This window comes from Natrix helvetica (assembly GCF_964273705.1).
Source record: "Natrix helvetica genome assembly, chromosome: W".
Taxonomy (NCBI): domain Eukaryota; kingdom Metazoa; phylum Chordata; class Lepidosauria; order Squamata; family Natricidae; genus Natrix; species Natrix helvetica.
This window is the reverse complement of record NC_138555.1, coordinates 58325927-58342443: the sequence shown is the minus strand read 5'-3', so window position 1 is coordinate 58342443 and position 16517 is coordinate 58325927. Positions and strand designations below refer to the sequence as shown.

Here is a 16517-nt window from a genome sequence, read left to right as displayed (position 1 = left end):
GCTCAGCATTTCATCCCAGCACAAATGGGGCAGCAGAGAGGGCCAATGCGATGGTGGAACAGTATATCCGGTGTTATGTGGACTATCAGCAAGACAATTGGTCGGACTTGCTACCTTTCGCTGAAGTAGCATATAATAATGCGGTTCACTGCAGTACCGGATTAACTCCTTTCCAGATTACCAGTGGCATGGAATTCGTTCCCATGCCTGAACTACCTAAGGAATCTCCCTCATCCATGTCCCTGAATGAATGGCTGGAGGCACTAAAGAAGGGATGGGAGAATACCAAAAAGGCGCTAACAGATGCGGCAGAAGCCTACAAGAAGCAAGCTGATAAACATCGTTCCCTACAACCCCCCTTTCGAGTGGGGGACAAAGTTTTTTTGTCTACTAAATACATAAGATTAAAGATGCCTAGTAAGAAATTAGGTCCAAAATTTCTAGGTCCTTTCCCAATAGAAAAGATAATTAACCCAGTTACAGTTCGACTCAGCCTACCCAGACTCTTAGGGAAAATTTACCCGGTATTCCATTGTAGCTTATTGAAGCCGGTAAGGGAGTCTAGCACGAGACCATCCACCCAAACTCCACCTCCTCCCGTAGTGGTAGAAGGGGAAACACATTATGAAGTGAAAAAAAATTAGATTCCAGGCTGTATAGAGGTCGTTTACAATATTTAGTGCATTGGAAGGGATACCCTTTGTCAGAAGCTACGTGGGTGAAAAGTTGGGATCTGAAAGCAGATAAATTAGTGAAGCAATTCCATGAGAAATTCCCTGATAAGCCAAAGGGTCCCCCTGGGGGAGGAAGAGGTGGTTAAATTTTGATGGTTAACATTTATGTTATTCTCTTTTCAGGAAATGTTTTTCTCTTGAGGAGAGGCCGCCTGTCAGGCCTGTAATTCTGTTCCTTTTAGGATCTTTGGCCTGCCACATAATTAAAACATATATATATTATGCTGTTTCATTGGTATAGTAGTTGGGAGGGGGGAATAGAAAGGAGTAGGATTGTGGAATGTATTGTTATGAATTTCTTAGAAGCTCAAGGTCGTCTTTTGTCTCCGCACCTCGACACCTGGCCGGAAGAAGAGGGGTGTACATGCCAGCATGGAAGATGAAGATTGGACCATGTGATGAATTATGGGGTGTGGGGAAAAATGATGAACTTTTAACTGGGTGAATTCACCGGATGTACATTAGAGTTGAAATTCACCAGCTTAATGCCAACATGCCTGTCTTATTAAATTGGAGTTTTAAGGACTACTTTGCCTTGGACAATTATTTAATTCTGCATGATATTTGGAACGCTGACACGAGGATGACAAGATAAAACTGTACAACTCAGTGTTGCAGAGATTTCTAAGGTTGACCAGACAAAATGACTCTGAGAAAGACATTCTGAAACTTATTCAATCTCCAGAAACATTTAAACAAGAGACTGTTGTACCAGATCCTGTGCCACCACACTCCACTACGGACCCTACAACGCAAGAGATATTAGAGGGCTTGAGCACACGTTACAAGAAAAATGCCTCTCTTTTGTTGAACAAAATGAAACAGCATCAAGACATTTTGGGGTGGGATGATTACGGAACCGTTTTATACAAGGGTACAAGGGTTCCTGGCACTAACATTGTAGACCTGGTCAAAGGGGTCTCTCAACAACGTTCGCGTACTGCGAAATATTATCCTAAGGGCTGGAACGAGTTTATGTCAGCTATGGCAGAGATGAACGTACCAATGGTCTTGCTAGGTTTTAACGTTGTTAAAGAACAGCTTGAAAAGCTGAAAGAGACAGGTACTTTTAAGGATGTAAGTTCTACAAAATCACCGTCTGCTATATCTGCGCCCAGTGTGGGCTCTATGTCAGATCCTAAAAATGTTCTAAATTTTGGTGACTGGCTCCATTTGTGAATAAATAAAACACTGTAAAACATGCAATACTTTTAATGTTTTGTGTTTATTTTACAATTTGCCATACATGTTTGCATACAATGGTATTGGTTACACGTCACGGTACTTCTTCCAGACTTCATATTTACTACAAACTGTTTCACCATTTGATCATTTTTAACATCCTTTTCAGAGGATAGCTTCAAAATATCTTCGTAAGGTATGCCTCTCATGCGCTTAATTAGATAAAACAAGCAATGCTGACCACAGGTTATTGCCAGGGGATGCTGCAGTTGAAGAGTTTGGTAGGTGTACTTCTTAGCTTGCAGTTCTAAAAACCTCACAATGTCAGCGGGAAAGTCAGGGTTGTCTGGTGCCCTTCCGTAGGAGTCAAAAAATTCGCCATAGCTGTGAGTTGGAAAGTAGAATGCTAACCAGTGCTCCCCCGGCAAAGTCCTCGGCTGCGTGTTCACAATCACCCCGAAAGGCCTCTTTGAGATTTTTCTCCTGGGTAACAAATCGCTGGGGTACACGCCTAGAAAGAGAGCACTACCAGACAGCACCCTTAGTATCTGTATGGTGTCCATTCTCACATATAATCAAAGAAAACATTCCTTGTGTGGCTTATTTCAATAAGATTTTCAAAGATTGCATAGAGTATCATGTTGATGGTATTGGGAAGGGGCACAGCAAATCTAATTTCTGCCCTCAGGTTGCCGTTCTTGATCAGGGAATAGTGCTCTGAACACCCTTGATCAGGACTCAAATCAAAACAATATAACGTATAACCGTTGTTAAACTCGTCACGGTTAATCAGCACAGAACGGTCTTTCATGGATTTGCCAGAAGTCTGTAACAATTGCATATATTCTCTCACAAAAAGATTATGTTCATAATCAGGTTGAAGAGGCTTAGCAGGAATTTGCTCACCATCACAATACAGAGCACAAAAGTTGACATTATAGTGTTGAAAATTGAAAGGATTTCTTTCATAATTACCGCTAAATGCGGCGTTGTCCACGAAGCCGATCACTAACTGTTTAGGTAACTGTCCTAGAAATAGGTTTTCCTGATTACACACAAGACTACCTGCAGGAATGCTGTAAACCTTCATGCCTACACGATCAATAGGGTATTTGGCGTTGAAGGTAAGCAGCGCCTCCGCATCGCCCAACCGTACACCGGGGGATACTTTTACACGCTTTACAAAGAGAGACGCACCCAGGATCTGTACTTTGTAATTTTCATTACACTCTCTCATCAGACAGAACTCGTTTTTACTTCTTGAGAGTTTAATGCTCACATCCACACCATTAATCAATAACTTGTCTTGAAAAAATAGATCACTATGCAATGGTCCTAGCAGATCCCATTTACGGCTTCCAGCTGTGTGTCTAGCTCTCGCTCTGAATCCAGAGTTACCCGCGGCAGTCAGCAAGGTGTTCTCCATGAGCGTCGCATTGTCCTTGTAAAAACCCCCCGCTGAAAATTGGGTGCCCAATGCATCACCACCATAGTTCAGAATAAGTTCAATAAGGGCTCTGTATGCATAGCAGTGGTGACTCTGTGTAATCACGCGATCACCTAACGTAACATCAACCTGATTGAACAATGATGCTATGGGATAATTGACAAGGCTCACTCTTGCACCATCGTCGATATCCGTGCCATCCGCCTTTACAATCTTGCATCTCACATACAGCAGAGTATTGTTTAAATCGGTGTAATGCTCGCTGTGCCCCGTTATAAAAAATTCCAAGGGGGCATTTGGTGTCAGCGCTGATAAAGGGGGAATCTCGATGTACGTGCAGTTTTCAATGCTTGTTTGCGTAGGTGCCAATTGAAAAAGGTCTAGCTCTGATTTGACACATTCCTCTGAAGCCTCATGGATAAAGGCCATTTTATCTTAGAAGATGTTCTGTTTGTCACTGCGCTTCCTTCCTTGTGAACGCTTCCTCTTTGTATGACGTGGCTTTTTCACAAACTTCCTCTTTTTAGGAGGCATAGGTGGTCCTACAGAATGTTTCTTCCTGATTACAGCCATACCGGAACCCTCCTGTCCAACCCCGACAACACGTGATACAAGCCATCCTGACACATCCCTGACAATGTTATTAGCAGCCGCTTTCATATGAGGTTTAATGATTTCTAGTCCTCTCCTCAGTAAAGGCATCGCCTTTCGAAAAAGTCCCCGGAACAGGCCCCCTATACCTGTACCGTACATAACGGGGGTTCCTCGAAAACCCGGTAGCCCGTTTCCCGCCTGTGCCCTGTAGTAGTCTACATAGGCTTGAGGGCTCCCGCACTTCTTTATCACGACCATCCTTCACTTTTCTGAGGCCTGAAATGAAGCTTAGCAATGACCTTACCATGGTTAAAAGCTATGTTTTCATTCTGGTCCGTTTTGATTTCTACAGTAATCGTGTCAATGTAATGTTTGTTGACGGTTACATAATGCGGTTGGTCATAGGTTGTTGTGATTATTTCATTGTCCCTACCCTGTACAGGTAGACATCGTAGTAACGGTACGTAATAGTCCCTCACTATCTGAGGACACACGATATCTGTATAAATATACAGAGTGTTGAACCCCGCTGTAATGTCCACATCAAAGTCGCTTTTTTTGGTACGCACATGTGGCTGTAGTCCTAATACCCGGCCAAGTCCTTCGGTGACTAGTATGCTATAGGGCCCGGCCCCTTTAATTCTGATTTTCCGTTCAATTGTGTCATACTTCACGATCACCTGTGGTGGTTCTTCAGATTGCGCCATACTCTTGTTCATATGCTTTATCACTTGCTGTATGTTTGAATAGTGACCGGCTTTAAAAGAAAAATGCCATTTTTTTCTCTCATTGGCAATTTCAAAATATTCGTTTGCATTTATTGTATTCCAAGTGTGTGGATATTGTAACTCCACCAATCCTACTTCCCACGACCCCTGCAACTCTAACACTTTTGCTAACCTTACAGTAAAGTTAGAACTTTGGTTGTTTGGAAACGCTACCGATGATGCGTTGCTGGGTAGTGTAATATAGAAACCAGCCATGTCAAAGATGGTGCACTTCGCGCTCTTTAATCCAACTGTTAAACTTCTCTGGCCATCCAGCCCATTTAACTAGGAATTCTCTTTGTTTACCCCTCCCTCTTTTCCGGACTATTTTTTCAATTCTATAGACACGGTCTTGATCATTAGGTATCTTTTGCATCTCTTCTGGGTAGAAAGTACCCTGGACGACATCCTCTGCATAATCCATTAATCTATATACAGTTCTTTTACCTCTTGGTACCTGTTCTTTGACAATAAATATTTCATCTGTAAAGGTTTGCTGATAACCCTTTTCAAACTTGTCCTTTAGTCTGGATATCCTAACATGATCCCCCACCTTAAAGTTTTTAAACTTTCCATCCGCTTTTAAACTTCTTCCATATAGACGTAGCCAAACGTCTTTTTCATTAGAACTGTTTACCGTATTGGGGGCCGTCTGTATACTCTTATGGTACGAACTATTGTACCCCTGCATGAGAGCTGGTAAAACGTCCACATACCGGTGAGTATTTTTAGCTGTAAAATATCTCCAGATTTTATTTTTCAGAGTGCGATTAAATCTCTCTATAACAGCAGCTTTAGTTTCACTGTGCGTCACAAAATGATGTATGCTATAACGTCCCAAAAGCGTCTTCAGAGGCTTGTTTAAGAATTCTTTTCCAGCATCTGACTGTAACTTTCTAGGAGCCCTACCAGTTTGGAAGATGCTCTGAAAAGCATCGGCAACCCCCCGTCCTGTCTTATCAAATAAACAGACTGTCCAGGCATATTTGGATAGTACATCAATAACTGTTAAAATAAATTTCATGCCATTGTTTTCAAAGGCAAATCCTGATAAATCCACAAGGTCCACTTGCCACTGACAGTCCATGCAAGAAACTATTGTTGCATTCCTAGGAAACTTAATTCTTGTGGGTTTATGAAGGGTATAGGCATCTTGTCCGGAGAGCCATGTCTTGACCTGTTTCAATGTTAAGTTTTTAATGCTCTTCCGCCCTGCTTTAAATAGTGAATTTGCACCCCCATAGCTGCCCGTACTTTCTGGTCTATAATACAATTCCTTCAGTACATTTTTATACTTCATTCTGCACCGTTAACCCGCGCAATAAAACACACTTTGCTCTTTAGCATAAACCTTTTATTTGTAATTTACAATATGGTCACACCATCTTTGTCAGCAGTATAATAACCTTCATCAGAGCTATCATAATAGTAATCATCCTCATCATCTTCATCTTCAAACTCTGTAGTTGCCGTACAGATACAATCAATACCTCCACATGCGCATCCTACATTGCCATTATCTTCGTTTGAAAGAAACCTATTACCAGCCACTGGTAAACAAATGGGGTAATCACGACTCTTCATAATCGCTCCTTTAACATCACCATTAATATCCTCAGGGCAAGTGCGGGTAACACACAGTGTAGGGCTCCGACAATTCAGACAGTTCTCTGCAGATTCTTCCTCCCTTGCATTACTTCTTAAAGTCATGTCATGGTTATATCCAGGAACTGCCTCTGTTTAAATATAAAAAAATATCCCATTACTAAAGCGAGCCTCTGTTCTCCCCATTACCACCCTCCCTTTATCATATACAATTATCATCAGTACACTTAGTAAAAAGTCTATTTAGTTTTTTCATTTACCTCTGCAACCCTCTGCAGATTCTTCATCGCTTGATATGCTTGTTATTAAGGAGACCGTCTTGTTATAGTCACATTCATGAACAAACCCTGGAAAAATATATTAATTCATTACCTATCACTGTGATACACAGTTTATCCCCGGTATAACTCCACACCGCCCCTTGAATATATAAATGATATTTTACTTACAACTTCCAGTTGCCTGTTCCTGTGATAAATTGTTTCTCTTAGCCATTACAGGGCCCTTGCGACAACATACATCTAGGCCTGCGCCGTCTTCACAGTCCTTCACGTTACAACAGGCCAGCCAACATCCAAACAAAATAGGTCTGAAGAACTCTAGCTCATCAGTGTAGGAAGTTATCACCTAGCCCTCTCCCAGAAAAATGAAATATCCTAGGAAATATTGATAAGGCAGAATATTATATTTTCCTGGATGTGAAAAAGGGAGAAACACATTTTACACAAAGTAAATTCCTACAGCTTCCTGCCCATCCCCACTTTTGTCAATGGGCCATTAAGAAGGCCAAGCTAGTCCACTTTACATAATAAAGAGTTCTCCTCTTCAGCTGTGATGGGATTAAGGCAGGATAATAAGCCTTTACTCAACTGACCACATGGCATCTGAACTCAATCAAACCTGAATTCAAAACAGCCTAGAGGGTTGCCCCTGCATGGGCCCATGTGAGTCTGGCAACCAATCAGAATACATTTCTTACACAGGAACAGGAAACAGATAGGTGGGGCAGAACAGATTATAAAAATCCCTGCAAGCCCTTCTTCTTGTCTGCTCTTCTCCTTCTCTTCCCTTCTCTTCTCTTCTCCACCAACATTGAAGCATGTGATCACCTTTTCTGTTCAGGACTCAGGCCATGTGGTCCTGTCCACCATTAAAACCATCTTTCCAAGCAGCCTCCATGTCTCCAGTGTCTTTTTCCCCACTTGGAGCCGAACCCAGAAGGACATTTCTTCCAACAATTGGCACCCCCCAGATGGGACTCCAAGCTAGCCTAACAAATGGATATGGCCCAGGTAAGCCTCCCATGCCGGCACAGACCCCATTGAGTCTGTGGGTGGACTTTATCTTGGCCTTAGCCATTTGGATCTAGGCTTTAAAGGGGTTTTGAGTTTGAGCTCAAAGGCTGCCTGGAAAGAAGGTGAGTACCTCTAAATTTTAATTCTCTAAAATTTAATTTTAAAGCATAGGAAATGTGTGTATGCCTGCCTGTGTGTGACTAGTGTGTGTGAAAATGGATAGAAAAGTGAATGGATTTTTTATTTTTTGTTGTTGCTGCTGTTTTTGTCCTGTGAGAGAAAAAAAGCTAAAGCCCATAAGAAAGTTAGTGAGAAAAATGGAGGTACGCATACCCGCTCCGACAGCACCCCTCCTGGGTCACTGTGCGGCTGGTCCTCCGGGTCTCTTTCCCCAAGACTTGAAACTGTAAGAAAAGTCCCTGCGTGAAAGGGCGCGAATCGAGAGAAGGTTCCTGCGGTGAGGAACGCGTCAAAAGTCCCTCCGAAGGGCACCCCCAGAAAAGTCCCTCCGAAGGGCACCAATAAGACCCTCCCAAGGGCAAACAGAGAAAGTCCCTTCAAAAGGGCGCGAAAGGTCCTCTAAGGACGCGAAAGTAAAGTGGGGAAATACGAAGTGGCAAACCCGGCTAGGACGAAGTGAACCCACATCTAAACGGGATCATGGGAAGCGGTAGCTCGAGGGTAGCCATGGAAACCCCCCTAGGGGAGTTGTTGGGGGCATGGGACGAAAAGCAAATGCCCGTCCTGGCCGGAATGAAGAAAAAAAAGAGCAGATTGTAGAAAATGGGCTTTGCTGAAAGATGATACAGGCAAAACTAATTTGGCTGAAAAGCTACTTAAAAGAAAATGGTGGGGTTTCTTTTTTTTTTTTCCTCTTGTCTGTCTCTTTCTCTGTCTTCTATATAACCACGTGGTTTTTGTTTGTTAAGATTTGTGCCTTCCCCAATTTAACTGAAATTCATGGTGGGAATGATTTTGTTTTTCCCTCTTTGTCTCTGTGTGTGTATGTCTAAGTCTTTGTGCACCCTCAAGGTAATTGTAACTAAGATGTCTCCAATCCAAAAGACAAGAAGTTTAAATGTTCAAAGAAGGTTCAAAGAAAGGAGTAAACTGGCAGAAATTGCCTTTGCTCAGTTTGTTGGGCCTAGAAAACTAACTGAAACTGGGAAGAGTCTTTACTTTGTGTCTGTTTTGGCCAGCAGAAACAGAGTAAAGATTTTTTTTTTCCTTCCTTCCCTATACCTTAAAGTAACAACCCAGGAAATGTTTTAAGCTCATTTGCAAGGAAAGTTTCATCCTTGCATTGCATTTATTGTGTGTCTAAATGATTTTACCTGTTCATTTCTTTCCTGGAGCATGTGAATCCAGACCCCATTTCTCATCTGTGATATCCCCATAATGTTTATCTGTTTATCTGCTGAGTAACTGATGCTTTTATTTTTCAAACTCTGCCTGCAAGCTATCTACCCCCCCCTCCCTTACCTCTAATCCTCCAACAATGCCTTTTCTGTGGGGGAGGGAACTTTGTTCTCATGTCTTTCAGCCCTAGAAGATTGTACTCTTCAGGTGAGTATAGATTTTTTTTTCCTTTTGGGGGGAGGAGGAGAGTGTTGCCTTGTGTGTGCATGTATGAAATGAAGGAAATTCCTACTAAAGGTTTGCCTTCAACCTGAGTAAAAACCCTCTGCACATTTTTCTGACCAACCTACTCTATTAGTCCTAAAGTAAAAACCTGGCCTCCAGAAGGCAGTTTTGATTTAGATTTTGTCAACAAATTTGCTGATTTTCTGGCCACCATCAGATGAATCAAGGGCCCCACCCAGATGCAAATGATGTGTTAATGAAAGTCTCCATACATCTTGGATCTTTAAAAATATGCCAGCATGTGCTGGGAGCGCCAACCTAGAACCCTGGCTGAATGCAAACAATGTGTGGACAAACATCTCTGTACATTGTTTCTATACATCTTGATATTTAAAAATGCCAGCGCGTGCTGGGATATCAAGATAGAATTTGGATCTTTAAAAATTAGCCAGCGTCCGCTGGCAGGTCCAAATTAGAAACGAACACCCCAGGGCAGAGACAGGCATTAACAATCTAGTGCGTGATCATTTCCAGACCTGGAGGGAAGTTGAGATCCTTTAATAATAGAAAATGGAGCTCATTGGCTTATGTACAGCTCCCTGAAGTAATTGTAATAACTGCCTTGCATGAAGAAAGAATGAAATGGGATTTTTGTATGTGAAATTAATGATTGCAGTGCAAATGTGAGTATGTTGATGGTAAAGTTGGTATGAATGTAGTTTGATTCCCTTTCATATAAAGAAGCAGTCAGTTACAAGGTTGTTTAATGGTATGTGTGTGTATGCATGTGTGTTATCATTTCCAAACCTGAAGGGAGGGTGAGATCCTCTAATAAAAGAAAATGAAGCTTGGTGGCTTGTGAAAAAAAAAAAAAAAGCTTCCTGAAATACCTATGATTGTTTGGCATGAGCAAGCATGAAGGTCTGATTGCAGTATGAATGTGAGTATATGTCCCCCATGCCCCAGGGAGTGATAAGTGAATGGATCCAGAGATCCACGTGATTGCCTGTGTGAATTCCCCCCCCCCCCCCCCAATCTTCCTTCTGGGTCATTCTTTGGAGGGAAGTAGGAAAGGCGGGGAGAATGAGTGTCTGCTCATTTTTACCATGAGTGTGTGTATGAAACGCCCCAGTGATACCTGTGAATGCCTCTGGGCATTCCCCCCCTCCTTCTTTCCCTCCTTCCTTTTGGGTCATTAAAGGCTGAAATTTTTTCTCCTCACTTTAACCACTTTTTCCCCCCCCTCTCTTCTGAGAAATTTGGAGTAAATGGGTGATCTGCTCCCGCTTACCTTTCACTATTGTGATCTTTTATCTGCATATAAAATTATGCAGTTACATTTCTTTGCTCTGAATACAATTTTGATTTTTTTTTTCTTCTGGAAATTTTTGAGGTTTAAAATGCTTAATTAAACCTATAAAAAGGAATGATTTTGAGATATTTTGCTTACATTTGTAAATGTTTTAACATACTTGATGAGAATTTGCTTCCATCTGAATGGAATTTGATATTTTGGAGTGTTGACTCAAAGTACATTTTTTTTAATTGCAATTTTTTTAAAGCTGTTCTTACCTCCCTCTTTTACACCTGAGTGCATTTTTAAACGCTTATGAGTCAAGGTGCTCTACCCTATGATATTTTATTTGTTTGTTTGTTTGCAACACAAGTTGTTGTCCCTCTTGGAAATTTACTCATCTTACTGCAAAAGTGTTTCAATCATACAGGCAGTGGGAATGCCATGTTCCATGAAATTTACCTCTGCCTCCTGAAATAATGTTTGGATTTCCACACTTGGACAGAATGGAAACAAAGGACTGCTAGCTCAAACCATAACTCTCCAATTTGCTGCTGGTGATTGCCTCCTGATAAAACCTGACATGAGGAAAAAAAACTTAGCCAAACCTGGGACAGACTACCAAGACTGACTGACCACTCTTACCAGCCTTACCACCAAACCAAGCATGCCACCCTAGCAGACATGAAAGAACCCTGAAGGAGATGAAGAAGTAAAGACCAAAAGACTCTTTTCAATTCCCAGAAAACAGCTGAAAAGATTATGGGGAGGGTGGAATTTGATAAAGTTTTCTTTCTCTGTTTCATTCACAGAAATTTATTATGCTTTCTTCCTTGCCTCATTTATATTGTAATCAGTTTAATGTACTCATGTAAGAATTGTATTTGAGAATGGCTAGCACAGCAAGTTCTGAACACCTTAGATTTCTGGCTGGTGGGAGGGAAATTTTCTCCAAAATGTCTGTATTTTCTGTATTGTAGAAGCAGCTACACACACACACACACACACACACACACACACACACAAAGAGAGAGGGAGAGAGAGAGGCTCCATTCAGAATTAGATTGAAACTATCTCCTTGACTTAACTCCACAAAGCTTTTCCTAGGTTGATTTTGCCCTTGCCCAAAAGCAGATATCTCCCTTTTAATCCCATGGGGGAGGGTCAGTTCCCCTCAGGCAATTCCCCCACTTGAAGAGTAGCAGAAAGGATCTTCAAAACTCAAACCCTATGACTCAAAAAAAAAATGATGCTGCCCAGTTGCCCAGTAAAGCAGGACATGTTGCACTGGTGGTCTCTGATAGGAGTCCCTGGGCTCATTGTGTGTAACTTTAAAAAAAATACTAAATAGCTTGTATTGCACACTAGCTAAACTCAATTTGGCCTCACTAAAATAGGAGCCAGGGCAAGTTAAAGAAATCCCTTGGAAATGGGCAGCCTGTACTTCTTTAAAAGGCAGAACCATGGCTGTGAAGGTTTTTTTGGGACTTCTGCTTGCTTGTAACCTGGAAGCTCACAGAAAGTGATATCAAACATCTGAAATTAATTGGCATGGTAAATTGGATATTGTAAATTTCTTTCCAGAAATTGTGCCCTGGTTGCTAAGACCTTCATGGTTGAAAGCTCTCTAGGAGCCACTGAAGGGATCCTTCTGCTGTCTCTTTCAATGCTTTTCCATCAGAAAAATTAAGTTTCCCTGATCTGACCAATTTTATCTTTTGTCAAAAACATGTGCGTCCCACTCACATTTTTTTGAAAAAAAAAAGGAGGGATTGTAGGAAGTTATCACCTAGCCCTCTCCCAGAAAAATGAAATATCCTAGGAAATATTGATAAGGCAGAATATTATATTTTCCTGGATGTGAAAAAGGGAGAAACACATTTTACACAAAGTAAATTCCTACAGCTTCCTGCCCATCCCCACTTTTGTCAATGGGCCATTAAGAAGGCCAAGCTAGTCCACTTTACATAATAAAGAGTTCTCCTCTTCAGCTGTGATGGGATTAAGGCAGGATAATAAGCCTTTACTCAACTGACCACATGGCATCTGAACTCAATCAAACCTGAATTCAAAACAGCCTAGAGGGTTGCCCCTGCATGGGCCCATGTGAGTCTGGCAACCAATCAGAATACATTTCTTACACAGGAACAGGAAACAGATAGGTGGGGCAGAACAGATTATAAAAATCCCTGCAAGCCCTTCTTCTTGTCTGCTCTTCTCCTTCTCTTCCCTTCTCTTCTCTTCTCCACCAACATTGAAGCATGTGATCACCTTTTCTGTTCAGGACTCAGGCCATGTGGTCCTGTCCACCATTAAAACCATCTTTCCAAGCAGCCTCCATGTCTCCAGTGTCTTTTTCCCCACTTGGAGCCGAACCCAGAAGGACATTTCTTCCAACATCAGCAAACGCTGTGCAACATATTTTATGGCAATCTTTCAAAAGAGGCCTTCCCTCGGGCCATGGCGTAGAAGGATCTGCAAACCTTTTATTATTCCCTTTGTCAGACTCCATGTTGAGCTCTAAGAGACCTGCGTCTTAAGCAGCTAAACAACACCCTTGCCCCTCTTTTTATTCCCGGCCTGTTCCTGGACCTCAATACGTCTTAGTCATGGGCCTCGCACGTGTTATCTCTGTCTCTGTACCTACTGCGCATGTCCACCAGACTCCACCCCACCCCTTCTCCGGGGACATGCCTCGACATGTTCTTGTGTAGTTTATACATCCTGTTCTGTGTAAAAAAAGCCGACATTCTTAGGATGCCAATATTGTGTATGTCCACCAGACTCCACCCCACCCCTTCTCCGGGGACATGCCTCAACATGTTCTTGTGTAGTTTATACATCCTGTTCTGTGTAAAAAAGCTGACATTCTTAGGATGCCAATATTCTCATGCAGACAGCCCCCCTCCACCCCCCTACCTCCTCCCTCATAGAGTCATCTTCCTCATTCCTTTTGCTACCACCCCTGTAAAGTAGATAATGCACATACAAGCAAGTTGTTTTTTTTTCTTTTGCAAATATAGTATTTTATTTTTACATCTCTGTAAAACCCTTCTTTTCCTTCCCTCCTTGTAAAGTAGATAACGAACATACAAGCAAGTTGGTTTTTCCTTTTGCAAATATAGCATTTTATTTTGTACAGCTCTGTAAAATCCCCCCATATCACGGTTCTCTTACTTTGCTTTGATATTGCTTTCTAACCCCGTCTGTGTAAAAAGCAGAGTTTTGATAAGCCTTTATTCTCATGCTAACAGTTCCCAAACCTCTCTCCCCCCATATCCCGTTTCCTCATTCACTTTGTCTCCGTCCTTGTAAAACGGTTAACTCACATACAAGAAAAGCGGTTCTTTCTTTTGCAAATATAGTGTTTTTCTTTTTACATCTCCGTGAAGCAGAGCAACAAACGCCATTGATTGTTGCTGTCATACTTCGGCTCTACAATTATGGACCAATGAGAAGCTTCTCTGTCGAATGATTACTACGTCACAATTATTCATGCTGAAAGGGATTGTGGGTCTGTCATGATTGTTGTTACAGTGAACCCGTTTGAAGGGCCACCGGTGCCACAAGGGGTGGGCGCGTATTTTTTTTTACATCTGTGCTACCGAGAGAGTAGGGTTTTGCATCGTTGAGGTTTGTCTCGCTGTGACATTAAAGTATATCCTTTAAAAAGGAGTTCAGGGAGGTCTGACGGATATGACGTTATAAGCCTCCAAGGTAAGGGGGGTTTGGGAAGGGCGGAGGGCGGAGGGAGGGGTGAGGGGGTGCGGTTAGGGGGTGGGGGTTACCCTGTAAACAAAACATGTCACAAAGGGGATGGAACTGTAACATAAATACTGTGGTTGGCAGTACTGTGACCCAGCGGGTATTGCCAACTTGACATCACTCGTGCACGCTCAGTCACATGACCACAATCTCCCCACAAGCGATGTGGCAAAAAAAAATGGCACTACTATGAAAGGGGGAGAGAGGGGAAAACGTCCCAAAAATAGACAACTAGAGGATTAAGGATCGAAATTAGGGAGATTGGAGAAGGCAGGACAGAGGGGAATCCAGTAGAAAGATGCCATACGCTGAGGAAAGAACCTAGGGAGATCACAGGAGGCAAGACAGGGGAATCCAGTAGAAAGATGTTGCACACTGGGGAAACAAACCTTAGGAGATCAGAGGGGGCAAAACAGAGCGGGGTGGGGGGAGAACCCTGGGAGATCGGAGGGGGGAATACAGAGGGGAATCCAGTAGAAACCTATCGCACGCTGGGGAAAGAACCTTGGAAGATCAGAGGGGGCAAGACAGAGGGGAATCCAGTACAAAATGGCATGCGGGGAGGGGGCGGGGAGGGGGGCGGAAGAACCTTGGGAGACCAGAGTGGGCAAGGCAGAGGGGAATCCAGTAGAAAGACGTTGCACGCTGAGGAAACAAACCTTGGGAGACCACAGTGGGCAAGACAGAGGGGAATCCAATAGAAAATGGCACGGGGAGTGGGGGGGAAGAACCTTGGGAGATCTGAAGGGGCAAGACAGAGGGAAATATAGTAGAAAGATGCCATATGCTGAGGAAAGAACCTTGGAAGATCGGAGGGGGCAAGGTAGAGGGAAATCCAGTAGAAAAATGTTGAACGCTGGGGAAAGAACCTTGGGAAATCAGAGGGGGCAATACAGAGGGGAATCCAGTAGAAAGCTATCGCACACTGGGGAAAGAACCTTGGGAGATCTGAGGGGGGCAAGACAGAGGGGAATCCAGTAGAAAGATGTTGCACGCTGGGGAAAGAACCTTGGGAGATCAGAGGGGGTAATACAGAGGGGAATGCAGTAGAAAGCTATCGCACGCTGGGGAAAAAACCTTGGGAGATCGGAGGGGGCAAGACAGGGGAATCCAGTAGAAAGTTATGGCACACTGGGGAAATAACCTTGGGAGATCTGAGGGGGCAATACAGATGGGAGTCCAGTAGAAAGCTATCGCACGCTGGGGAAAGAACCTTGGGAGATCTGAGGGGGGCAAGACAGAGAGGAATCCAGTAGAAAGATGTTGCATGCTGGGGAAAGAACCTTGGGAGATCAGAGGGGGTAATACAGAGGGAAGTCCAGTAGAAAGCTATCGCACGCTGGGGAAAGAACCTTGGGAGATCTGGGGGGGGGGGGGCAAGACAAAGGGGAATCCAGTAGAAAGATGTTGCACAAGGGGGGGGGGGAAGAACCTTGGGAGACCGCAGGGGCAAGGGAGAGGGAAATATAGTAGAAAGCTATCGCAAGCTGGGGAAAGAACCTTGGGAGATCGGAGAGGGCAAAACAGAGGGGAGTCCAGTAGAAAATGGCACCGGGGGGGGGGGGAGAACCTTGGGAGATCGTAGGGGGCAATACAGAGGGGAGTCCAGTAGAAAGCTATCGCACGCTGGGGAACGAACCTTGGAGATCTGAGGGGGGCAAGACAGAGGGGAATCCAGTAGAAAGATGTTGCACGCTGGGGAAATTACCTTGGGAGATCAGAGGGGGTAATACAGAGGGGAGTCCAGTAGAAAGCTGTTGCACGCTGGGGAAAGAACCTTGGGAGATCTGAGGGGGGCAAGACAGAGGGGAATCCAGTAGAAAGATGTTGCACAAGGGGGGGGGGTGAAGAATCTTGGGAGACCGCAGGGGCAAGGGAGAGGGAAATATAGTAGAAAGCTATCGCAAGCTGGGGAAACAAAGCTTGGGAGATAAGAGGGGGCAAGACAGAGGGGAGTCCAGTAGAAAGCTATCGCACGCTGGGGAAAGAACCTTGGGAGATCTGAGGGGGCAAGAGAGTGGGGAATCCAGTAGAAAGATGTTGCACGCTGGGGAAACAAACCTTGGGAGATCAGAGGGGGCAAGACAGAGGGGAATCCAGTACAAAATGGCATGCGGGGAGGGGGGCGGAAGAACCTTGGGAGATCTGGGGGGGGGCAAGACAGAGGGGAATCCAGTAGAAAGATGTTGCACGCTGGGGAAACAAACCTTTGGAGATCTGAGGGGGCAAGGCAGAGGGAAATCCAGTAGA

General features: G+C 43.6%; 1 protein-coding gene and 1 long non-coding RNA gene across 2 annotated transcripts; both read right to left on the bottom strand.

Annotated features, from left to right (window-relative positions):
* Positions 1 to 2481: 2481 nt before the first annotated feature.
* Positions 2482 to 3792, bottom strand: LOC309400573 (uncharacterized protein F54H12.2-like; the record flags this gene model as incomplete). Its single annotated transcript, XM_081969138.1, has 1 exon — positions 2482 to 3792. The coding sequence occupies one exon, from the start codon at positions 3790 to 3792 to the stop codon at positions 2482 to 2484; it is 1311 nt and encodes a 436-aa protein (XP_081825264.1).
* A 2317-nt stretch (positions 3793 to 6109) lies between these two features.
* LOC309400869 lies at positions 6110 to 6891 on the bottom strand. Its single transcript, XR_014176725.1, has 3 exons — positions 6779 to 6891; positions 6590 to 6676; positions 6110 to 6460 (listed from the first exon to the last, which is right to left on the bottom strand). It is a non-coding gene; the product is annotated as an uncharacterized lncRNA (long non-coding RNA).
* Between the last annotated feature and the right edge of the window lie 9626 nt (positions 6892 to 16517).